General features: G+C 37.5%; 1 protein-coding gene across 1 annotated transcript in view; it reads left to right on the forward strand.

The window, feature by feature from the left end:
- The window catches only part of Naa15 (N-alpha-acetyltransferase 15, NatA auxiliary subunit), a 67,514-nt gene extending 43,307 nt beyond the window's left edge, over positions 1-24,207 (forward strand). Inside the window, exons 11-20 of the mRNA XM_075950899.1 lie at positions 2,837-3,006; positions 4,288-4,440; positions 5,736-5,864; positions 7,265-7,478; positions 10,641-10,834; positions 13,425-13,533; positions 16,294-16,392; positions 17,074-17,217; positions 18,437-18,534; positions 21,529-24,207. Of these exons, the coding sequence (XP_075807014.1) occupies positions 2,837-3,006; positions 4,288-4,440; positions 5,736-5,864; positions 7,265-7,478; positions 10,641-10,834; positions 13,425-13,533; positions 16,294-16,392; positions 17,074-17,217; positions 18,437-18,534; positions 21,529-21,729 (1,511 nt within the window). The 3' untranslated portion in view covers positions 21,730-24,207. The remainder of the gene's footprint in view (positions 1-2,836; positions 3,007-4,287; positions 4,441-5,735; positions 5,865-7,264; positions 7,479-10,640; positions 10,835-13,424; positions 13,534-16,293; positions 16,393-17,073; positions 17,218-18,436; positions 18,535-21,528) is intronic.
- The last annotated feature ends 1,435 nt before the right edge of the window (positions 24,208-25,642 follow it).

The raw sequence follows: 25,642 nt of genomic DNA on the forward strand, positions 1-25,642 counted from the left end.
CACACACAAATAAGTGTGCATGCACACAGAGTAAATATGTCTTTAATTCTTATAACCAGTTTACCATCGTATTTTCAGTTGTCTTATGTTCTGTCTTTCCCTCTCTTCTAATTCAGTCCCTTCTTCCTTTCTCCTTTCCTTTTTTCTCCTTCCCTTTGTTTTTTTCCTTCTCTTTCTTCCAGATTTGTGAGATGGGGTCTTTATAATCCAAGATATTTTAGAACCCATGACAGTTGTCTTAGGATTTCTCTGGCTGTGATAAGCACCATGACTAAAAGTAACTTGTGGAGAGAAGGGGTTGTTGTAGTTTATAACTCTCAGGTCACTCTCCATAACTGAGGGAAATCAAGGAGTAGGGTAGCAAATAGCTTGGAGGCAGGAATTGGAGCAGAGGTCATGGAGGAGGGCTGCATACTGGCCTGCTTCCTAAGGCTCAACCTGATCTCTTATGTGCCACTGCACCACCTTCCTCGGGGTAGGAACACTGACAGTGGACTGGGCCCTCCCACATCAGTCACTAATTTAAAAGATGCACTACATGCCTGTCTGCAGGCCATTCTGGTGGAGGTATTTTCTCACTTGGGGCTTCCTCTTCCCAAATCATGCAGGTTGTGTCAAGGTGACATAGCCAGCTCAGCAATATTCCTTAAAGTCTCCCAAGTGCTTGAATTATACCACACCCAGCCCTTTCCTTTTGTTAGTTAGTTTGAAGATCTAAGTAACTCTTAAATTTGGTTGTTGTCTTTTATGTCTCTTTTAATTCATGCTTCTTTATCATCTCTTGAACCTGTGATTTTTTTTTACTGGAGAATGCATTTTCTTAGCCTAGATTTTGATGAATATATATTATTATATATTATTTTTCTGCCCTTAGAAATTTTTTTTAATTGGTAGTTCGGTGTAGAAGTGGATTGTCTTCTCCATTGGCCACATAGAAAGTCTGGTTCATTAATTCTCAACCCTCCTAATGCTGTGACTCTTTAATATAGTTCCTCTGTTGTGTTGATCCTGATCAGTCCTTAAAAATATTTTGTTGCTACTTTTTATAAGTATAATTATGCTACTGTTATGAGTTATAATTAAATATCTCTGTTTCTTAAAGGTCTTAGGCAACCCTTGTAAAAGGATCATTTGACCCCCAAGGGGGTGGTGACCCCACAGCTTGAGATCGCTGTTCTAATTCTTTAGTTACAGTACAGATCAGATGCTGGTCAGTAGCACATGTATACAGCTAATGTCTTTTCTGCCTAGTAGGGCAGCTAGAGAAACATGTCTGTTGCTCCAGAACTCTCTAGCTAATGGTTTGATGAAGGTTGATTATTTGGATCTCCCCCTCTTTCCCTCCCCTTTCTCTCCCTTTCCCTCTATGTGTCTTCCCCCCTTTCTAAGCTGAGTGAGCCAAAATGATTTTCTTCTATCAGTAGACATATATTGTTATTTTAAAAGCTAAATTGTATTTCACTTATTACTTGATTTCCAAAAGTTTCAGCTTGTATGGAGAAAAACAAATTTTTTTTCTCTCTTATGCTGTACTTTGGTTCTTTACCAGTTTTCAAAAGATTACACTGGTTCTTTGCATCCTCATACTTGGCAAGTGGTTTTATTTTAAAAAATAAGAGTTCAGGACCTGGTGATTTCTGAGTTTAGTCTCGGATTGCACATGGTAACAGCACTGAACTTACTGGAGTAAGTTGTCCTCTGACCTCTCCGTGTACACTGGGGCAGGCACACACCCAGGCATACACACTTTCAACAAATCACTATAATAAGTGTTTAAAAGAAAATAATTTATATTAAGCATGTCTGGTATTTATTTATTTACTTATTTATTTAATTATACGTGGCTCCATCTTTCACGCGCTGTGGTGGTAGGTGATAACTTACTCGCTGACAAGAGCTTGAGCACTTACCTTGTGCACTGCCACTGAAGATCTGGAATCATTTTCCCCACAGAGTTCTGGCTTCAATAGTGGAATAGCCCACCGTGGGACCTGGGGTGCACATTGCTAGTAAGCTGGCCGTTGTTTCTAGGCTCAGATTAAATTTTAGCAGTACTTTTAAAAAGGCATACCGTAGTTTCATTGGTTAATTGTCATGATATTCCTTTGGTTATCAGCATTTTTCTACATATTTTACAAATGTGGAAGAGGCTCAATGACATGCCCATGAATATGCAGCACTTGTGTTGCAGATCTATCAGATGGGGAGTTGGTGAGTTCCACTCCTATTATTTTCCACTGAGCCACTCTATTTTTATTAGGAAAATAATAAGCAAATAGAGTTTGAAATCAATTACAGATTTCAGGTTATAGAAATTTATATTTAAGTACAGAATTTTTGGTGTGTGAATTCTGTGTTTAACTTTCACATATTATGTTAAAATTACATCTTTAAAAATTACATCTTGTACTAGAATACAGAAGAAATATTTTGTCTTTCTTTGGAAATAGCTTTTATTCAGTTTCTATAGTAATTTTTGCATATTCAGCATAATATTAAGACCTGAAAATGTCACCAAAAATAAAAATGTCCACGTCAACAAATATATATGTGGGTTAGTATATTACTTAGAAAATTAATTAGGCAGTTACACTTTTCTTTTTAAAATCTTACTATGCGCAAGGTATTATGCTAAGGAGTGCTTAAGATACAGAATAGAAAACATGCCTTGTTAGGTCTTAATGTGCTTAGCTGTAGATTATATCTAGATACATATATAAGCTACTTTAAAACTACTTTCCTTATCAATGGAGGGACCAATATAGGGGAGTGGATATTCTTCTCTTAATGTTTGCAATAGCTAATCTTGGTTTTTCTTTCATTTTTCCCTTTCAAGATGATGGAAAGGAGGAACCCCCAACCACGTTACTTTGGGTCCAGTACTATTTGGCGCAGCATTATGACAAAATTGGTCAGCCATCTATTGCTCTGGAATACATAAATACTGCTATTGAAAGTACGCCAACATTGATAGAACTCTTTCTTGTAAAAGCTAAAATATATAAGGTAAAAACTTTTACTTGCCTTTTTTTGTAAGGTAATGATATTAGTCATAATTTTTGTTATTTTACAGCTTCTAGATAGAATAAGTAAAATATCATTCTGTGAAAACTATCAGGCTGATTTGTTCTTGGAATTGTCATGGTTATGTTTATTTGGTCATTTGTCTAACTATACAAACAGTAGGTAAGAGTATGTATGTACACACAAGCATGCACACTCAGATTCGAGCTCACATTATCACTGTAACGTGTTTCTGCTAACAGTTAAGTATGTTCACATGTAAGCATCTGATGTTAATTTATTTTGAATGTACATGTTACCATTTCTTGACTCAGTCCCTGAGCTATCGATCTCCTGTTACAAGTTCTGACATCTTAAAGTTGCCTCATCTCTATCTTATTTGCCAGTATATCCATAATCAGATCTTTTAAAGATGTTATTGTAAACCCGTAATTATTTAGTAAGAAAATAGTGGAATTAAATAGTATTTCAAAGCAATCCCCCTTTACTGTACTGGATATTGAATCTAAAGCTTCATACATACTATATAGACATAAACACTAACTTGCACCCACCTGCAAGCCCCCCCCCCTTTTTTTTTTAATTACTGCCTTTTATTTTCTTTGAAGCTTGGTCTTTGTAGTCTAGGCTGGCCTCAAAAGTGAGACTTCTGCCTCAGCCTCCAAAGTTCTGGGATTACCAGTGTGCACAGCACTATTCTGTGTCCCAGAACTTTAAAAACATTTCTAAAATTATATTTGTTCGTTTTGATGGATGCGGCATATGTGTGTATGTCAGAGGACAACTTATGCAAGTTTTCTATTTCTATCATATGGGTAGAAAGGTTTGAACAGGTCATCGGGCTTGGCGGCAGTTTCTGTTTACCTGCTGAGTGAGCCATCTTTCTTGTTTGCTACCTAACCCAAATGTTAGTCAAGTTTTACTCAGTTTTGTGGCTTTACCAGAGTATTAGCTAAATGAGTTATGATTAGAATAGTAGGGATGTCCATTAATTTCTTTGTGACCTGGGGCTTGCCTGTTCTGCGAGGCTAACTGGCTGGTGATGTCCAAGAATCTTTGTATTGACCTCTTCCAGAATTAGAATTAGAGATTCAAGCTACCACAACTCTCTGTTTTACATGGGTGCTGGGATCCAAGTCCAGGTCTTGAGTCAGAAGAATGCCTGTCTTTACTTTATTTATTTTAATTATTTATAGGTCGCAAACTTCTTAACCCAGTACAATTATCATATTTACTGGTTAATTTTGTTTTTGTACTTTCAAGCATGCTGGGAATATTAAAGAAGCTGCCAGGTGGATGGATGAAGCCCAGGCCCTGGACACAGCAGACAGATTTATTAATTCCAAGTGTGCAAAATACATGTTAAAAGCCAATCTGATTAAAGAGGCTGAAGAAATGTGCTCCAAGTTTACAAGGGTTTGTATGACTAATGTTCTGGAACGTAAGCAGGACATAGTTGACTTTGTACTTTTACTTTTCTCTCTTCCAAAGTTAGTTCTTTTATGTGTTTTATGTTTTACTGGCCTGTTTATCTATGAGCCATGTGCTTGCCTGGTGCTCACTGAGGCCAGAAGTAGGCATTGCATTTCCTTGAACTAGAGTTAGAGATTTTCTGGAAGACCACTTAGTTCCTCTTAACTGACTGAGCCATTTTTCCGGCCCCCAAAGTTTGTTGTCAGTTTCACAGTTTTCCATATATTAAATTACTGTATTAGAGAAAGAATAGAAACATTGGATAAAATATTTTCTTTTCATATTGTTGGGACAAATTTTGTTTGTTTGTTTGTGTTTTTGTTTTTCGAGACAGGGTTTCTCTATAGCTTTGGAGCCTGTCCTGGAACTAGCTCTTGTAGACTAGGCTGGCCTCGAACTCACAGAGATCCGCCTGCCTTTGCCTCCCGAGTGTGGGGATTAAAGGCGTGCGCCATCACTACCTGTCCAAATTAGTTTTAAAACTGGTTTGTAGCTGGTTGTAGTTACATAAACCTTTAGGCCCAACATTCTGGAAGCAGAGATATGCAGATCTCTGAGTTTGAGGCCAATCTAGTTTACAAAGGGAGTTCCAAGGCAGTCATGGTTATTCAGAGGAACACTTTTAAAGAGCCAAAAGAAAAAAGCCAGATGTGGTGCCACACGCCTTTAGTCCCAGCACTCAGGAGGCTGAGGCAGATGGATCTCGAGTTTGAGGCCAGACTGGTCTGCAGAGTGAGGTTCAGGACAGCCAGAGTTACAAAGTGAAACCATGTCTTGAAAAACCAAACCAAACAAAAAAACTGGCTTGTAATGATTGATGTTGAGAATGTCTTACTTAGGGTCTGTTGGGGGGGGGGGGGCTAATATTTTTATTACTTATCTGCTGTTATTACATGATGTTATTATGTTCATCCCTGACAGCCAGTTATTATAAACCTTTTGTGGAGTCACTTGCAAAATTATCTCTAATGCATAGAAAGAGAACTTAAGCCACGTGGTAGTGGCACACACCTTTAATCTTGGCACTCAGGAGGCAGAGGCAGGCAGATCTCTGAATTTGGGGCCAGCCTGGTCTACAGAGTGAGTTCTAGTGAAGCCAGGACTGTTGCACAGAGAAACCCTGACTCAGAAAATTATTTCAGAAATTTGATCAGTTGGCCATTATTCCTTTTTAAATACTATGATAACGTGATGTATTTGGTGGGGATTGTCTGGAATCACTATGTGATTTTCATCAGGAAGGAACATCAGCAGTAGAGAACCTGAATGAAATGCAGTGCATGTGGTTCCAGACAGAGTGTGCCCAGGCATACAAAGCAATGAACAAGTTTGGTGAAGCACTTAAGAAATGTCATGAAATTGAGAGAGTAAGTATTTTACAAATGTGAACCTCTCCTTTTGTTTGGTTAGGTCTTGAAGCCTTTCATATACCCCCCCCCCACACACACACATTTATAATTCACAGCATGTGATTTTAGAATGACCAATACCAAATCCAGGTTTTAAAAATGAAAATATTATGCACTGTGTTTCTAGCCATCCTTTGTATTATCTTTTATTTAAGAATCCTTTCCAAAATGTTTAGGAAACTTGTGTCATGATGATGGTTTTAATGCATTTGAACGTTTGAATTGCTTCTGCTTATTCCCTAATACATAAAAACTCATTGATTTCCCAGTCCTGTTCATTGTGTTTTTAGTTCATACCATCTACCCTTGATAAAGATTTGATCTTTAAAACTTTCCCCCTTTGCTTCTGTATGCAGTGCAGCTAATAATTTTCTTACAAAATTATTGTTTTTCAACCCAGGCGTGGTAATGTGTGCTATAATCCCAGCACTTGGGAGGTAGAGAGAGACAGGAATATCTGGAGTTCAAGGCCTACTATCAATGTGTGTTTGAGGTCAGCCTGGGCTACATAAGACCCTGTCTGAACACCATCCCAAATAAAAATCACTTTTCTGTTACTTCATTCTAGATTCATTCCTATGCCTACTGTTTGTGTGTGTGGTTTTATAGATAAATATAGGTTCTATTATTAAGTTTACATTTATAATGCCAAATGTAGACTATTAGTGCTTGGTTGAAGTATGAGGTTGCTGATTTCTTGACTTATTGGCTACTTAATTTTTTATTTACATAAAAGCTGCAAGATACATAGATAGAGTTCAGATTTAGAGCCTCAGCAAATTACTAATACTATGTGCCATAAGTTTTCTAAATAAAACCTATAATATATGTGCCAACTAGCATCATCATATATATTAGTTAGTGGGCAGTTTGTCAGAATAGTTTTACTGAGTATAATTAAGGAAGAAAGAACATAGTCGAAGCATTATTATCCCCTTTCATTAAATTATTCAGTTCCTCTTGTATGTTCTTTGCTAGGTGGGAGCCAACTGTATTTTTAAAAATGGTTTTCTTATTTATTTTTCATTTTATGTTCATTGGTGTTTGGTCTTCATGTATCCTGTGTGAGGGAGTTGGAGCCTCTGGAACTGGGTTTAAAGACAATTTTGAGCCACCATATGCCTGTTGGGAATTGAATCTGGGTACTCTGCAAGAGCAGCTAGTATTCTTAACCACTGAATTATTTCTCCAACCCCTGCCAAGTATATGTTTTTACATGCAAACTATATCAAATGACTATTTTTTTATTTTTATTAATTTTTAATTCTATTGAAATAAGTAATTCCAAGGTTTTGCTTTTATTGTTTTCTTAGACAATGTTATACGCCAGTATGATAATAAAAAGATAATTTTGTTAGCATTTTATAGAAATCACCGATGACCAGTTTGATTTTCATACATACTGTATGAGGAAGATTACCCTTAGATCATATGTGGACTTATTAAAACTAGAAGATGTACTTCGGCAGCATCCATTTTACTTCAAAGCAGCAAGAATTGCTATTGAGATCTATTTGAAGCTTCATGACAACCCTCTTACAGATGAGAATAAAGAGCACGAGGCTGATACAGGTATAACATTGAAAGATTTATCATTATTGCTTCTTGTGTTTGTAGGTACTTATGTTCGTGAATAATGTAGTTTCCCCCACCCCCATCGATTTTATTGTATATCTTGGTGTGAGGTTGTTATCCAAGACTAAAAAATGATGGGTATTTTGTAAATTTGTCTAAGGAAAATACCACTTTATGTTTCCAAAATAAATGAGACATTTGGTGTTTGGTTTTGATTCCAGAGGTTTGTTTCAGGGGCTACTAAGGATCCAATCCAGTGCTTTTTCCTTACTAGGTATTCTATTACTGAGTTATTTTCCCAGCCAGGGGCTTAATTTTAATTAAATGTTTATCTAATGAGGTTGAATTACCTAAGTTTCACATTTAATATCGTATTTACTCAGCTAACTATAATACCATAATTCCTAGCCATATAATTAGTGTGCAAACTCCATTAGTGTTGACTCTTTAGTATAACTTGGTACTCCTTTAAAAAGAAAATCTAGTTACATTTATTTGATGCATGCATTTGCGCGAGCATCAGTTCTGTCTTTCTACCATATGAGTTTCAAGAATCTAACGTAGGCTGTAAGACTTGGCAGCAAGTGTCCTTACCCACTGAGCTTCTTCTTTAGTAGTAATTTGTAATTGACCCAGTAAAAGATATACTTTTTTTGAACATTAAAATACAGCTTAGAATTAAACTAGAAAAATTTCTCAGGAAAAATGGTTCACACCTGTAATCCAAGAAAGTTGTGATGAGTTCAAGGTCAGTCTGGGCTATAGAATGAAAACCTGTCATTAAGAAAGAAAAAAAAAAGATTGTTTTGTCTTTTCGAGACAGGGTTTTCCTGTGTGACACGGAGAGACCGAGTTTGCAAACTTGTATAAAATAAAGGCTCTTCGCTTTTACGTACGGGACTTGGTCTCCTTGTTGGCTTTGGGGGGACTTCACGGATCTGGGCATAACAAGGTCTACACATATCAACATGATTTTTTATTGTTTTTTACTTTTGAGATAGGATCTCACTTGGTATTCCTGGCTATCCTGGATCTCACTAAATAGGCTGCAATGGGAGACTGTTTGGAGAAAAGGGGAAAAAAACCAACATAAACATAATAGCATTTATTTGCAAAGGAATGATTTCACTGTCTTCTAGTAAAAATATGAGTCTAGTTGGATAGTGAGTGGTGGCACACACCTTTAATCCCAGCACTTGGGAGACAGGCAGGTGAAACTCTTGAGTTTGAGTATTTTGTTACTAGGGTCCACATACACCTTTACCACTTTAGCATCTCCTTTTTGTTGTTTTCTTCACTGAATGGTCTCTGCGTTCTGGATTTTAATGTCCATGTTTGCTTTTGTTTCAGCTCCCTGCTACTTTAGATTCTTTCTCTTGCATTTTTATTACAACAAGAAGCAGATGTTACACTCAGTGCTTTGATTAGAAAATCACTTTAGCTGGGTCTCTTAGTTTATTTGATATGTTTTTTTTCACTATTGATGTTTCCTACTTTCTTCACTTTAGCCTGCCCTTCCTCAAGGCTTCTTTTTTCTCTTTCCACCTCTTCCTTCCTATTTTCCTATCTTTTCTTACTCTAAAGCCCTTGCTAGCCTGACTCACTGTCTAGACCAGGCTAGTCTTGAATTTATAAAGATTGCTTGCTTCTTCTACCGTCCAGGTGCTAGAATTACAGGAAGGTGCCATTATGTTCTTGTTCTGCTCAAAAAAAAAAAAAAAAAACCAACAACCAAAAAAATTATGTTAGAACATTCTATTAGAGTTTTTTTAATATGTAAACAGTATTACTATACACAAAATAAAGTTGGCTTACAATAAATAAAAACCAGTTAGGAGCAGGGAATGGTTAATGGTTAAGATCATGTGCTGTTCTTGGAGAGGATTCAAGTTTGGTTCCCAGCACCCATGTTGAGTGGCTCACAGTTGCCCATATCTCTGGCTCCAGGGATCTGATACTGTCTTTTGGCCTTTATAGGTTATTGTTTTATTTGTACCCAATCCTCTCCACATACATATACTTTAAATAGTTAAATAACTAAAGTCTTGTGGGGTAAAAATTAGAGCCTGGTGAGATAGCTCAGCAGTTAAGAACACTTGCTACTCCTGCAAAAGAGATTGCTTCCTATGCCCACTCCTGTTTTAGGGGCTACAGTGCTCTCTTCTGACCTAAGGGCACCAGTTACACACACAGTACACATAACAGACAATATATCCTCTTAGTCATTGTTTCATTGCTGTGAAATGTCATAACATGGCGCTGGTGTGTGGGTTCAGGCAGGTGTGTGAAATGAAGACTCAGACACTTGAGTCTGCTTCTGCAGGGGGCTCTATGAACTGAAGCACCTTTTCTAGCTCTTTCGCTTTTTTATTTTTCCCTGTGTTTACACTTTAGCTAGTAGATTGCCATATCTCAAAACAAAGTGAATGAAGCTTCCAAAAATACAATGCCATGTGCAAATACTTGATTCAGAGGAGCCACAATTTTATGAATTTCCTCTTAACCAAGTTTTGCATTAGCTTTGTATCCTTGGGAAACTCTCAGATAAGATTCCCATAGGGCAGCAAAAGGTATCTGTAACACAAAGGATGGATTAAAGGCTGGATGCTAACTGCAGAGCTAGGCCAGGTATGGCTCAGTGGGGTTTCATGGCTAGGAGAGGTTTCTTGCTTTCTCTCTGGTTTCAGGTCAGCGGGACATTACTCCCCAGTAAAAAGACACTGACCAAGATAAGTATTATAAAAGAAACATTTAAGGGAGCTTAGTTCCAATTTCAGTTTATTACCATCATGGTGGGGAGTATGTTTGTAGGCATGGCAGGCCTGGTAGTGGAGTAGTTGAGAGCTATATCCTGATTCTTGGGAAGCAAACAGAGAGAGAGAGAAAGGAAGAGGGAGGGAGGAGGGGTGCTAGTCCTGACACGGGGATTTGAAACCTCAAAAATCCCCCCATCCTTGCAATATGGCCTTACCTTCTAATCCTTCTCAGATGTGCCAATCTGATGATTACGCATTCAATTGTATGTGCCTCTGGGCGCCATTCTTATTTAAACCACCACACACCCACACCCATCACATAACATTTTGAAAGTGTCTATGGTAGTTGCAATGACTTACTTGGTTAATATGTTTATAATTCTATTAACATTATTTCCTACAGCAAACATGTCTGACAAAGAGTTAAAGAAACTACGTAATAAACAAAGAAGAGCTCAAAAGAAAGCTCAGATAGAAGAAGAGAAAAAAAATGCAGAGAAAGAAAAGCAGCAGAGAAATCAGAAAAAGAAAAAGGATGATGACGACGAGGAAATTGGAGGCCCCAAAGAAGAACTTATCCCAGAGAAACTAGCCAAGGTATTATATTATCGTGCTTAGCACAAGTGAGTGAGTTCACGGCAGGCTTTTGGCAGATATGTATGTACATATGTGTGTGTGTGTGGCTGTGCTTGTAGAGGTTAAAGGACAATTTGTAGAAAGTTAGGCTCTCCTAGCTACTTAACAAAGACCCTATCTGAAAAAATTTTTTTTCAAGTCTTTATTTTTTAAAAACCAGACTTTGATATGTGGATTTTAACCATTGAGCCCAAACCTATCTTTTGATCATAGGAATCCTAGTCTGTAGGGGTAGTAATTGTGTAACTCGTTGTGTTAAGTGGATAGAATAAGCATGTTTTAGTATCACTAATCATTTGAAATCTGAAATCTTTTTTTTTTTTGCTGCCTTATGTAAGATAATTAGTATATGAAAGGGAGAGTTGGAGAATACATTTAGAACTATATAGGACAAGTAGTCAGTACCTTCTCTTAGACAGAGCAGTAGTGGTATAAGAAAGAGCAGTATAGTTTGGGTCTCATATGGGAATATTGAATGTTTTTACAGTTTGTAACTACTGGGAGAGAACAGTGGTTTCTGAGCTCTCTGCAAAACAGAACTGCTATGCCAGGCCACCTTTGGAAGGTTTCCTGAGTCTTGACTGCAGTGTTGTTTTTTTTTTGTGCCCAATGTCACAATGTGGGCTAATGATTATTAGAACTAGGGTTGTAGAGTTTCAGAACCTAGTGTTTGTATATGCATTGTTGAGAGAGACATAGTAAAAGGAACTGTTCTCACAGATTGTTCCTCACTTCATAGTATTATTACCTGCTAGGAACATAAGACCCCCTATCTTCTCAAAGATGCCCTTATACAGTAGCATTCCCCTGTATCTGGTAGTGGCAAGGTCAGATTACATCAAGCCATGATTATTAGTTGTAACTTGAAGGCTATTTAAGAAATTGCTGCCAAATCTGGGTAAATAGCCTAAAGTGCCGTGTGTGTGTGTGTGTGTGTGTGTGTGTGTGTGTGTGTGTGTATCAGAAATTAGTGTTAATCAACTCAAGATAACATAGAAAAAAAACCATTAAATCATCAGTAATCCTACCCATCGAGAAATGGAAAATGGTGTGGGTTTAGTTAATAAGTTTGGTACTCAGTCAGCTAAGGCTAAATCTGAAGTTTGGTCTTTTTGAGACAGGGTTTCTCTGTAGCTTTGGAGCCTGTCCTGGAACTAGCTCCGGTAGACCAGTTTGGCCTGAAACTCAGAGATCCCCCTGCCTCTACCTCCCGAGTGCTGGGATTAAAGGCATGTGCCACCACTGCCTGACCAATCTGAAGTTTTGGTGAAAGCTCCTTTATTTTTTGAGCAGGGGCTCACTCCCACCCAGGCTATTTTAAGCTTGTGGCAATCTTCCTTCCTAAACTCAAGTGCTAGGATTACAAGCATGAGCCATCATACCCAGCATACAATCTTCAAATTTATAAATTGCTTTGAATTATAGTCATATAATTCAAATATAGACATACTGTATAGGAGTATATCTTTCTGTCTTCCAGCAGAGCAACCAAAAAGTTTAAACTACTTAGTATGAGGTGGTAATCTGTATTCGTGAGTTCTTCATGTACTGCTCATGTTTCTCTTTATACTTTCCAAGAACCATCAAACTGTAGTTTTCTTCTACAGGAGTAAATCATTTCTTTTAGATTTATTTTATTTTATGTGTATGAGTATTTTTCTTGTGTGTATGTCTATGCACCACAGGCATGCCTGGTGCCAGCAGAGGTAAGAAAAGAATGTTGGATCCCCTAGATCTGGAGTTTAGCACATGATTCTAAGCTCCCATGTATAGATGGAGGCTGCTCTTAGGTTTCCTGGCTGCTCATGCCCTGAATAATCAAACAGAAATTATATAAATTACAGCATTGCTTGACCAATAGCTTAGTCATATTCCTAGCTAGCTCTTATATCTTAAATTAACCCATTTCTATTAATCTGTGTATCACCACGAGGTTGTGGCTTACTTGGAAAGGTTCTGGCTACATCTTTCTCCTTTGGCAGGTACATGACGTTTGCTTGACTCTGCCTTCTCTCTCTTCTTCCAGTTTGACTGTATTCTGCCCTGCCATAGGCCAAAGCGGCTTTATTCATTTGTCAATAAAAGCAACACATAAACAGAAGAATATCTCACATCACCCATGTGAGTGCTGGGATCCAATCCTGAATCCTCTTCTAGAACAAGTGCTCTAATTACTGAGCCATCTCTCCAGCACCTAGTCAGTCATTTTAAAACTGCCCTTCTAGAGGACAGTTCATTTCATGGCGTACTCCAGTATCAGGGCATCTCAGACTCTTCTGGCCTCTAAGGTCATTGCACACATGTGATGCACAGGCACACATGCAGACAACACCAATATACATAAAAATAATAAAAATAATTAAAGTTCTAAAGTTGAAAATTGCTTTTGTATAGCTTATAGGAGGTTAAGATTTGACAGTGTATATCTGGGTAACTGGTGCTTTTTTTTCTATTTTCTTTTACTTTTGGAAAAAGAAAACAGGAGTTTAAATTAAGTTTATATTTTTCCAGAATCTTACTTCCTTTTGTATAATGTCTTTTATTTTGTTAGGTTGAAACTCCATTGGAAGAAGCTATTAAGTTCTTAACACCGCTGAAGAATTTGGTGAAGAACAAGATAGAAACTCATCTTTTTGCCTTTGAGATTTACTTTAGGAAAGGTAGGATATTAGGGTACAGTGGCCCTTCTACAACTGATCACAACATTTCGTAGGGTTAGTGTCACCCACCACTGTTGCATTTCTTGGCAGTTGCCAATGTAAATTGCTCATAGAAATGCATGCTACGCACAGAAGTTTGTGAGGAAATAGAGTGATGTATTTGTCCTCTTAGAGAACCCAGAGCCCAACAGTAGATACACACCTAGCTTTAAGTTAGAGATAGTAATTACCTCATGTATAATTTGAGTTAAGAATTTAGAAATTTGTACATAAAAATACTTAATATAAATGTAAAGCTTAGAATAGTGGGTAATACAGTTAAATATCAGATAATTTTTAGCTATTAAGAATTGATGTCGGGCTGGAGAGATGGCTCAGTGGTTAAGAGCACTGCCTGCTCTTCCAAAGGTCCTGAGTTCAATTCCCAGCAACCGCATGGTGGCTCACAACACTCTGTAGTGAGATCTGGTGCCCTCTTCTGGCCTGCAGGCAGACATGCAGACAGAATACTGTATACATAATAAAAAATAAAATCTTTAAAAAAAAAAAAGAATTGATGTCATAGGGCTGGAGAGATGGCTCAGTGGTTAAGAGCACTGGCTGCTCTTCCAGCCTGAGTTCAATTCCCAGCAACCACTTGGTGGTTCACAACCATCTGTAATGAGATCTGGAGCCCTCTTCTGGCCTGCGGGCATACATGGAGGCAGAATGTTGTATACATAATAAATAAATAATAAATCTTAAAAACAAATTGATGTTATAAATGGAAACTAATCTCTGAACTCTGTCTTAATGGATAGTTCATGATTCTGAAGGAAAGATTATCCACTATAAACACTAGAAAGTGTCAACAGTGTTAGTGTCAGAATTTTTGGAGGGGCCAGGAGAATGGCCTTGTCTTTCACAGTTTGAATGTTAATGTGTACACACAAACACACAGACACACATGATTTCATAGTTAAGAATTTACGTAATTCAGATCATTGGAAAACTTTATTAACAGTAGTATGAATTGAAGTGAAAGGAAGCTGTTTATTAGTAAGATCAGACTAGGACTCATGAAGCTAGGATGAGATAGTCCCAGCTCCTGGGAGTTGAGGGAGGAGAGTTGTGGCCCATTAGTTCAAGGCCCGCATGGACAATACAGAGACTGTAATGTAACTTTTTATTTTGAAATGGGATGCAAAACTTAGTATTAATTGATTGTTTATTTGTTTTATGAGACACATCCCTGTGTTTATCCTGGCTGGCCTGGAACTTAGTATTTAGATCAGTTTAGACTTGAATTTGGCAGCAATTCTCCTGCCTTTGCTTCCTGAGACTGGGATCATGGGTGTGTTTCAGCATGCCCAGCTATTAAAATATTTATATATTAATATTAATATATTTATATATAGTACAGAAATGGCTAGGAAGAAATAGATCAAATGATAACAATTGTTTCTTGATAAATTTTTTAAGTATTTAAAATTTATCTTAACTATATTTATTTTTCACAGTTAAAACTTTGAAAATAAGTTTTTTTAATCAGTAATTTTTACATTTTTGACCGCTAACACCCTTTTTTAAAATGGGAATAGATATGGTTTCACTATGAGCCAGGGCTGGCTTGAAACTCATAGCGGTCGTGACTCCTTTGCTTCTTGAGTGCTGGGCTTAAGGGTGCACACCATACTTGGCTAACCTAGTTCTTTTTAAAAATTAATCTTACAGGGCCAGGATCAGGTACCCCCAGGCTGGACAGTTGAGTTCCTACCCCAGAACCCAGGTATTGAGAAAAAGGAGAAAACTGACTCCCACAATTCTCTGACCTTCACAAGCACATTCAAAATCATTCAGTCAATACCGTTCTTAGTCCAGTGTAGCAACTGCTCATGTAATCTCAGCAGGAGGCTCATGAGTTCTAGGCCAGCCAAAACATAGTGAGATCCTTGTTTCTAAACTATAAATAAAAAACAAAAATGTTTCTAGGTGGAGTCCCCAAATACAATAGTTTCCCTGTTGAAAGGGGCACTGAAGGGCTCTGTTCGGTTGGCTTCTTGGCTGTGTTCTACTCTCAAAAGGGGGCCTCAACATCTAGCAGTGGTAGATAATAATAAAGAGCATGGCAGGAATTGTAGTGTTTTATGAGTTTGGGAGCCATGGGAAAGGAATTGTTTGAGAAGAACTTAAGGTTTTATACTTTGAAGCATGATACCAAATTTAAGGAAGTCTCCACAAAGAGGTGACGATCAAGAAGACTCAGTGTAAGTTTCTGTTTAACAGGTGGAGGCACCGCTGAGACTTGGGAAAGGTAAGCAGATGGGAATAGGGATAGTGTAGCACAATTAGAAAACAGACTGGGTAGATGCATCCAGAGGTGGCAGAGGAGTCAGAGCTGGATTGGAATAGTCAGGTGGAAAGGGAACTTTGTGCCACAGAACACAGGAAAAGAGATAAAGAGTTTTTCTAAGTAATGGAACATGTTTTTGTTTTAATAAAAGGAAGCTAGAACTGAAATGGTTTGAAATTTTGTTTCTCAGTTTATATGATACTAGTTCCTATATCACAGACTGTCGTATAAGTTCTGTTTTGTGGAATCACTTGAAGAATGGCATATATGAACATAACTGACTTGTAGACAATTGGAAGGAAAGTGTTTGCTTCAAAGGATGTTATTGACTCTAAATTCACTTTTTGTGTTTCTAAGATCTTTGGCCCTTCCAGGAAAGACAGCTTACTTTATCAAATTATCAACATAATATCTTTTTTTTTTAATAGAAAAGTTTCTTTTGATGCTACAATCAGTAAAACGGGCATTTGCTATTGATTCTAGTCATCCCTGGCTTCATGAATGCATGATCCGCCTCTTTAATTCTGGTAAGTTTTTATTCCCATACTGCACAAATTTGACTACTAATGAGTGTGGGGCTGGAGGATGGCTCACTGGCTCAGATTTTGCTGCTGCTCCAGAGGACTTGGATTTGATTTGCAGGACCCACATTAGACTAATACCTCTTAACTCCAGCTCTGGGCTATCCAGTGCGATTTTTTGGCCTTCATTGCCTAAATCAAATACACATGGTATACACATACATAAGTAAAAGCAAATAATAAAAATAAAAATATTCTAAGCATAAGCCCAAAGTCATTTTTAAGGTCAGCGTATATTGCACATGTCAAGGATATGGGATATATGTTGGTTACATAAATGTTTAGCTGTAGTAAAAGTTTAAAATTGACCAGCAGAGTTTTTTACTGAGAAAATCTACTGTTTTCAGACGTATAGTGAAATAATAAGTATAATTTATTTACTGCCAATTATATACAGTTTTGACACACAGTAGCTTTTCCTTAAGGTATCTTCTAGACTACTTCTCACCCTCTTTCAAGTTTATTTTATAGTGAATAGCTCTTCCCACAGTTCTTGAAGATAAAGGTCAGTGAAGTTGGTCATATTTCATTTTGCTTTAACTAGTAAAGGCTCCTTGGGTGTAGAGGACAACGAACTATTATAAGCTTTATCAGAGTATCTAACTGTCTTTTTAATTCATCCAACAGTGTGTGAAAGTAAAGACTTACCTGAAACGGTTAGAACAGTATTAAAGCAAGAAATGAATCGTCTTTTTGGAGCAACAAATCCAAAGAATTTTAATGAAACTTTTCTGAAAAGGAATTCTGATTCATTGCCACATAGATTATCAGGTAATCACTGAATTTGGTCCGTCTAGTATCTTTCTTGTAGCCTTCCTGAACAACTTCAGTGCTGTAATGAGTCACTGTTAAGGTAGGGTTTGTATTTTGCTCAAAATGGGAATGTTCACTATATTTTGTGAAACAGAATTGTTAGAGTAAAACAAGATGCATTGTTTTCTACTAGTTCACAACCAACATAAGTACAACTGATTTTGTGGGTAAGGGTAAGGTTTCACTGTGTATACCTGCCTCACCTGGAATTCACTATGTAGACAAGGCTGGCCTCTAATTCACAGAGATCTGCCTGCTTCTGCCTCCAAGTGCTGAGACTAAAGGCATGTGCCACCCAGAAGTACAACTGAATTAAATGGGTTTTATCTCGAGTACCCATCCACCCCAAAGTGGATTTAAGTGTCTTATTACAATACTGTGTAGGCAGAGCTTGTACTCTTCTCATGCTTCCATTATTGTGACTATAAAGTTCACTTAATGTGATTTTGATTTTTTTATGCTAATGTACTTATCGGGCTCAGTAAGCTAAACACCTGAAAACCACCTTATATTTCAGAAAGTTTGAATCAAGAAGAATCAGTCACCATGAACCAAAGTCTGGGTTTTATTAGTGTGCTTTTACAACTGTTGGCACATACTATTAATTCACAGTACACTGGAGATAGAGGCAAATGGATCTCTGTGTATTCATGGCCTGCCTAGTCTGCCTAGCAAGTTCTAGGCCAGAGCTATGCAGTGATGTCTGCCTCAGACAAAACAAAGCAAACCTGGCTAAGTCCTAGAGCTTTTTGTATACTGTTGTGGAAAGCTGAATGCAAGCTTTGTCTCATACTTTTCGTCTCATTGCCATTTTTCTCGCTGTCTTTCCCACATGAAATTATTGAACCATTTCCCTTCGCTATTTATTTTAGTTGGAAAATGATTCATAATCTCATTACACCAAGACAAGTATTAGAGTATTTGCATTGCTCCATGTTTTGATTATGCATAGTTTACTAACATCCGTGGATCTCTTAATAAATAATTTAAAAAAATCCTTTCTCCTAATTTAGACAATTCAACCCTCTCAGGGTATTGTTATAATAACAGTGTTTCATATGGCTATAACATGTATCTGCTTGAGCATACCTTCTATTTTATATCTGAATGAGTAGATGCTGAGACTCTGTTCAAGGTCCCTAAACTAAGACACCTCATTTTTTTTTCTTACATTTAGCTGCCAAAATGGTATATTATTTAGACTCTTCTAGTCAGAAGCGAGCAATAGAGCTGGCAACAACACTTGACGGATCCCTTACCAACAGAAACCTTCAGGTAACAGGGTTTACTTATTTCAAGAGTAACTACTCTTTTACTTCTCACTGAACGTTTTGAGGGGCTGTGTGTGCATGTGTATTTGTATTCTTGTGCAGAAGTATACCAAGTTCATTGGTATACTTTTGATAACTAGTTTCATGTATATAAATTAAAATAACTTAGAAATATGTTATGATAAAATTACGTGTCCTCAGGCTGGAGAGATGGCTCAGCAGTTAAGAGCACTGCATATTCTTCCAGAGTACCTGGGTTCAGTTCCCAGTACCTACATAGCATCTCACAAATGTAACATCAGTTCTAGGGGATCTAGCACTCTTTTCTGGCTTTCATGGACTCTGAGCATACATAAAAGTAAAATACCCATTTGTCCTTGCATTTATTTAAAAGTAAATCTCTTAAAAACTAAAAAACAAAACAAACAGTTCTTTTTGGATTTCAGTTATATTTCAGGATATCTGTATATCTTGCAACCATTACAGTAGTCTCAGCGAGGATTCTGATACATTTAAAATGTACTTAAAGCCAGATGTAGTGGTGCATTCCTTTAATTCCAGCATTCAGGAGACTGAGGCAGATCTTTATGAATTCAAGGTCAGCCTGGTCTGAATATTGGGTTCCGGGACAGCCAGAGCTGCATTAGGTGAGACCCTCTTTTGAAAAATAAAAAAGATTTTCTTAGCGTAGCCAAGTTAAAAATTTTAAAAACAAAAGAAAACTAAATTTTAGAGTAATATCTATCTTGAGAATATGACATTGTTGATTCTAATTTCAACTATAAAGAAAGGGCAGCTTAGGCTAGAGAGATGGCTCAGTGGTTAAGAGCACAGGCTGCCCTTCTAGAGGTCGTAAGTTCAATTCCCAGCAACCACATGGTGGCTCACAACCATCTCTAATGAAATCTGGTGCCCTCTTCTGGCGTGTGGGCACACATGGAGGCCAAATGCTGTATGCACAATAAATAAATAAATAAATAAATAAATAAATAAATAAATAAATAAATAAATAAATAAATAAATAAATAAATAAACAAACAAACAAACAAACAAACAGAAAGGAAGAAAGAAAGAAAAGACAGCTAATATTATATTATAGTTAGTTCAATAAAGAGCGTATTTGGCCTGGCCCAGGCTGTTAATACCAGCACTTAGGAGACAGAGATAGGTAGATTTCTGTGAGTTGGAGGCCAGCTTAGCCTACAGAGTCTGAAAAAAAAAAGAGTGCTTGTTGAAAGAAAGCTTAATGGTATTTAGTCAATACAAATGGAGGCAATATATCTTTTAAATATTTATTTAATGTTTTCTTTTAAATATTTATCTGTGTGCATTAATGAGCATGTACATTCGTGAGAATGCATTCTGGAAGATTGTATCAGATCCCTTAGGTTTGTAGTTTCAGGCATTTCTTGGACACCATCTTGTTACATGAGAGATCAACTGGGAGCTGATTTCTGGTCCTCTAAACTACTAGGTTAAGAATGAAAGTTTTAGAACTCTTGGTTATCAAGTAATGCACCATTAGGGCTAGAGTGTGAATATAATGTTTTTTTTTTTTATCTTGGCAAGATTTTTGGAGTGCCTCATATGCAAACCAAGTAGTTTTGTCTAACTGAAAAGAAAATGTGAGGGGCCTGGAGAGGTGGCATTTAAGAGTACTGATTGCTCTTCCAAAGGTTGAGTTTATCCCCAGCAACCACGTGGCCTCTCACAACCATTCTGGTGCCCTTTTCTGGCTTGCAGGCATATCTGCAGACATACTACTGTATACATAATAAATAAATCTTTAAAGGGGGGATGTGGGAAATGCACATAACGTGAAACATTTTAAAATGCAGATTATAAATATAGGGGACATTGAAAGAAATGTGTGTGAATGAAATATGTGTTTCTAATCACTTTGTACTGAACATTTTTCTGCTTAATTCTTGAATGTTCTTTAAGATTGCTTTTTTTTTTTTGTGGAGGTAGTTGAGGCAGGGTTTCTCTATGCAATATGGACTGTTTTTATGAGTGTTTTGCCTGTATGTGAAGATATGCACCATATGTATTCTTTGTATTCTTGGAGGTCAGAAGAGGGTGTTGAATCTCCTAGAACTCAAGTTAGATGATAGTTGTGAACCACCATGTGGATGGTGAGAATTATTCCTGAGGCCTCAGCAAAAGCAACAGGTGCTCTCAACTACTGAGCCATCTCTCCAGCTTCAAGATTCCTTAATTTGAATTTAGAGTTTAATAGCAGGGTTTGATTTTGTAGTTTGTTGAGAATAGCCTTGGCTGGATTAGAACTCACTATGTAACGTAGACCAAACTGACTTTGAACTCATAAAGGTCCACCTGCTTCTGCCACACAAGTGTTGGGATTAACCATGGGCTACCATGACGGGGCCAGTATTTGATTTTGCTGGCTCATTGCTTCCCCAAAAGAAGGAAAGAAAATTTCCTAGATGTGGAAGTTGGCATTGACGTTGTAAGTTTAACGTTTATACATAGGGCCAAGCTAGTCTGTGGTAATGTCGTTTCATAAGGCTGTGTACTTGCACAGGGTACCCCTTTAAAGAACACTACTTTAGCTGGGTGGCTGATGGCACATGCCTTTAATCCCAGAACATGGGAAGCTAGGGTTGTCTGAGTTCGAGGCTAGCTTAGTCTAAAGAGTGAGTTCCAGGACAACCAGGGCTATATAGATAAACCCTTTCTCTAACACCCCTCCTCCCAAAAAAGAAAACTAGACCAAAAAAAAAAGTACTTTTTAATATCATGTATTTAATCAAATGTACATACATTCGTCTCTGTTTAATTTCGGTATAAACCCTCCATTTCTAAAGAAATGGTTGATTTAGGCCTTGAAGACCATCCTAGTGGGATATATAAGCAGGAGGAAATACTTTTGTTTTGCTTAAATGAGCATTTTATTTTTATTTTGGAAATGGTTGAAGTGTCTTATGCTAAGACCTGTTTTGTGCCGACTTCTAACATGACCTTTTCTTTTCTTTAGACTTGCATGGAGGTGTTGGAAGCCTTGTGTGATGGTAGCCTAGGAGACTGTAGAGAAGCTGCTGAAGCTTATAGAGCAAGTTGTCATAAGCTTTTCCCTTATGCTTTGGCTTTCATGCCCCCTGGATACGAAGAGGATGTGAAGATCACAGTTAATGGAGATAGCTCTGCAGAAACTGAAGAACTGGCCAATGAAATTTGAACATCATTAAACAAGCAAATGGAATGACTTTGGACCATATCTAGTGTATAATATTTTTGTCACGCACCTGCTGCATTGCTCTAACTTACACAAAATGAGAGGAGTAAATGTTTTGCCTTCAAATAGTCTTTTACGTTTTTTATCCTGCTGAAAACTATATATAAAATATCTAACATTACAGGATATAGGTTCAGTTTCTTAAAAATTAAAAGCTGCTAAAATTGAGGGGTTTAAAAAAATTCCACATCCTACTCCTACCTTCCCTGCCCATATTTTTAAACTAATTTATATAAAATCTGGAGGCTATTACAGCTAACATAGCAGGTGTGTGGCAGAAATATTACTTTGAATTTGTCTTGTGAGATTTTACTATATCTCAGACAGCATAAATGCTGTTTAGCACTGGATTCTTTCACTGAGCACAAAGAGTTGTTGGGGCTTTAGCATCTGACTGATTTTGTTACGGGGTTGATTCTTGACCATAGGAAGTATGCAATGTGAATCACTATGTACAGAGCCATCTACAACAGTTGGTTGTAGAGACTGGGACACATAGCTACCAAGCAGATTATATGAAACCTAGAAGGTGTTCAGTACGCGTGTTGTGTTTCCAAAATTTGCTGTACATGATCAGTTTGGTGTTCTTGTACCACAGTTTTTAACCGAAGGAACCAGTTGGAACAATCTCAATTTTAACTAAAACTTGAAGAACTAAAATAACAATGCAGACCTTTAGCATTGTTTTTGGCCAAACTTGTTAAAACTGTAATGCAAGAACCAAATGCACTGTGATGTGGCACCAACTAATTAGCAAGCATGAATTTTTCACCCGAGAGTGAAAAACAAGAAAATCTACCATGGCTTGAAGTTAAAGAGCAGAACTCCTGACTACCATTCTATGACTGATCAAGAGACTAATAGCTAAAAACCTCAGCAGGCCTTGTTCACGATATGCAGAAAAAAGTGCTGCAGTTTAGATACCTCTGGAACTTTTCCACAGTGTCACAGGTTTGTAATACTTGAAGCCCTTCATTTCTAAGAATATATTTCTTGCTCAGTTGTTTCAGGCAAGCCCAAGACTTTGTAATTTTTAAAGGGCCCAAGATTTTTTTTTCAATAACAGACCAGCTTCTTTTTCCTGCAGTTACAAATGTAATTTCTTTTTTGTTGTCAAACATAAGGTACCAAATATGATGCAATAAATTGTTTTGAAAAACAGTTGTGTGAATATTTCCACTAATCCGAGTTGGGCTTCTGTGAAATACACAGGTGGAAACAGAGGTTGCAAGCCAGAGGCAATGAAATTCATTGTAGGGCTAGTACGGAGGGGAGCTTTTAAGAGTGGGTTAAATGATGGTGTCAGGGAAGTTCCAGAATGAAGTAGAATGCTGCTCCTTTGTTCAGATTTCACTGAGGGCTAGGATTGTGGCAGGTCCTATGAATGTAATTCATAATCTGAAAGAAAACTAAACACGACTATTTTGATTGGGAAAACGAGCCTTAAATACGTCAAACCTGTACACTGAGAACTAGCCTCAGGCTCAATATTCTCTTTATGTTTGCGAGGTCTGAGCAATTAAGTTTAAGTAAAATTAATTAAGTGTATATAAAATCAAACTTTTGTAGTATTTTAGTTATAGATAGTTCATACGCTAAAGGGAATTTTCAGAAGATCAGATCCATTTGTTTCATAGTACATGATCTGCGTTCCACATCCCAGTCTAACAGGTTAGTGATGCAAAGATAATTACAGTCTGAACTCGAGTGCTTTGCTTTAACAGGCCCTGTCTCAGGAACATCTTAACAGATGGCAAAAAAAAAATGTAAACTTTAAAAATACTTCTCCTATGAGTGGCAACTGAGGCTCTTACTGTTTGGAATAAACACTAGTGCTACCTCTGCACTAGTTCAGTGTTGGAGGAGGCACCAGCCATATAGTAGGCGTGTATGTGTGGTTTTGTTTAAACTCTACTGTGTATCACAATGAAATCCGTCTATTTGTCTTGACAATGTTCAAACGATGTAGATTGTCTTAGGAGGAATACTCAGAAGTACTCAGAACTCTAATGCAGATGCCACCGGAGAGGAGCTAAATTCCTATCATGTATATTGTATTCCAGCCCAATTTTACTGAAACTATTGAATAAATCTTTTATTTTCCTTCAGGTTTACTTTATAGTGTATACATTGTCTGGTGTCAAAGGACCTTGACTGGGTTCACCTAAAACATTGTACTGTACTCTCTGAGTATATCAACTGGATGATTTCCCATTTACCCCATCCATATTCAGTTAATTTCCAGTGATACTGTGGGGGAAAACAGGGTTAGATAAACAAGTTGGAAATGCAGTGTGATGTTGTAATCTAAACAAGTGCCTTATGTTTATTGCTAAGAACTGGTGTTATCAACCCTTTTAATAAGGGGTTCCCTCGGCCTGTATTAATATAGGAAAGTAAAGATCCTTTTGTTTTTCTTTATATTCACTATTGTCATTTCTCATTGAAAAGCTAAACTCTGACTAGCTTAGTTTACTTAGCTTTAATTAGATAGTTGAGTCATTTTCACTATTTTTTCTGTATTTATTATGCACAACAATAAAATGATCTCTAATAGCATGACTAAAAGTAGTGCCGATGTCACTGGAAAGCTTTCTGGGTCTTCTTAGGCCCTGTTTTTTTCACCGTGATTGTACTGCATACTCTCCTGCTCTCAGAGCAACTGTGAAGAGCTCAGAGCCATGGTCTAGAGTCAGGTGGGTTGTAACAAACTCAGACATCCCTTCTGGACAACTGGTGAGACTATTTCTGTTGCCGTGCATAGCATACATTTGGGGAAAGCTTAAAGAGTAGAGTATTAAACATGGTGGGCGTTTTAAATAATACTGTCCTTGAATTCTGAAGATCATGATACTAAGTTCCAGAGCAACATTTCTGATGGAAGGAGTCTTTTCTGCCTCATGCTCCTGATTTTTTAACTGAAAGATTGTCAAATCTAAGACACAAACCCTATGAAATAGCTGTCGCACCACAGGAAGCAGAAATGGTTTCAGTTTTTGCTCGTTGGAAACTACAATTTACAGCAATAAAAATTTTTGGAAGAGGTTATTAAGTTTCACTTTTCCCTTCTACAGCTATGAGATGGAAATGGAAAGTAGAGTGTGTAGGAGATTCTGGAGAGTGCTGTGTTTAACAAAGAATATCTTTTATGTATACTCTAGTTTGTATAACAATGAGTACCACATACTCATGGTATACTACTAAAACAAGCAGAGTGCATACCTATAACCCCAGCACTGGGGAGATGGAGTTGAGGACCAGTCTGGAAAGATAAAGCATAGGGAAAAACTATAAAAGGAAAGAGTCTGAAAGTCTCCAATTTGTTAGTTCATGCAGTTGGCGCTGAGGCACCATTTTGGGATGGTAGCCAAAAGGAGAGTTTGGTACAATATAAATTAGGATTTACTGATGCTGTAATCTCAGTGTTCTATGTACCTAAACCAGACTGTAGCCCTTGTTTCAAGGCTGCTTGTACCAAATGTAAGGATGTTACTAGCAGTGCAGCAAAACCATTCCAAGGTCTGTCTTACATTTTTTGCGACAGTATCTCACTATGTACCCCTGTTTGCCTCAAACCTGAGTGCTGGGATTAAACACGTGTACCATCATGCCTAGCTATGAAGGCTTAAAAAGATGGGTGGGGGGCACACACTTGTGTTCAGGACAACTTGCATAGGAATCTCACCTTCCTTACATTTCAGGGATCAAACTCAGGTTACCTGGCTGCATGGCACATCTACCTGCTGAGACATTTAATTGGCCTGTAAGTGAGGCCTTGATTTCTAGTTCAAGAACCTGTATTTCTCTACGTGTTGGAAATCTCATTGTCATGTAAAGATGTCTGGCCTCTCTGAGG

This window comes from Microtus pennsylvanicus, chromosome 16 (assembly GCF_037038515.1).
Source record: "Microtus pennsylvanicus isolate mMicPen1 chromosome 16, mMicPen1.hap1, whole genome shotgun sequence".
Taxonomy (NCBI): Eukaryota; Metazoa; Chordata; class Mammalia; order Rodentia; family Cricetidae; genus Microtus; species Microtus pennsylvanicus.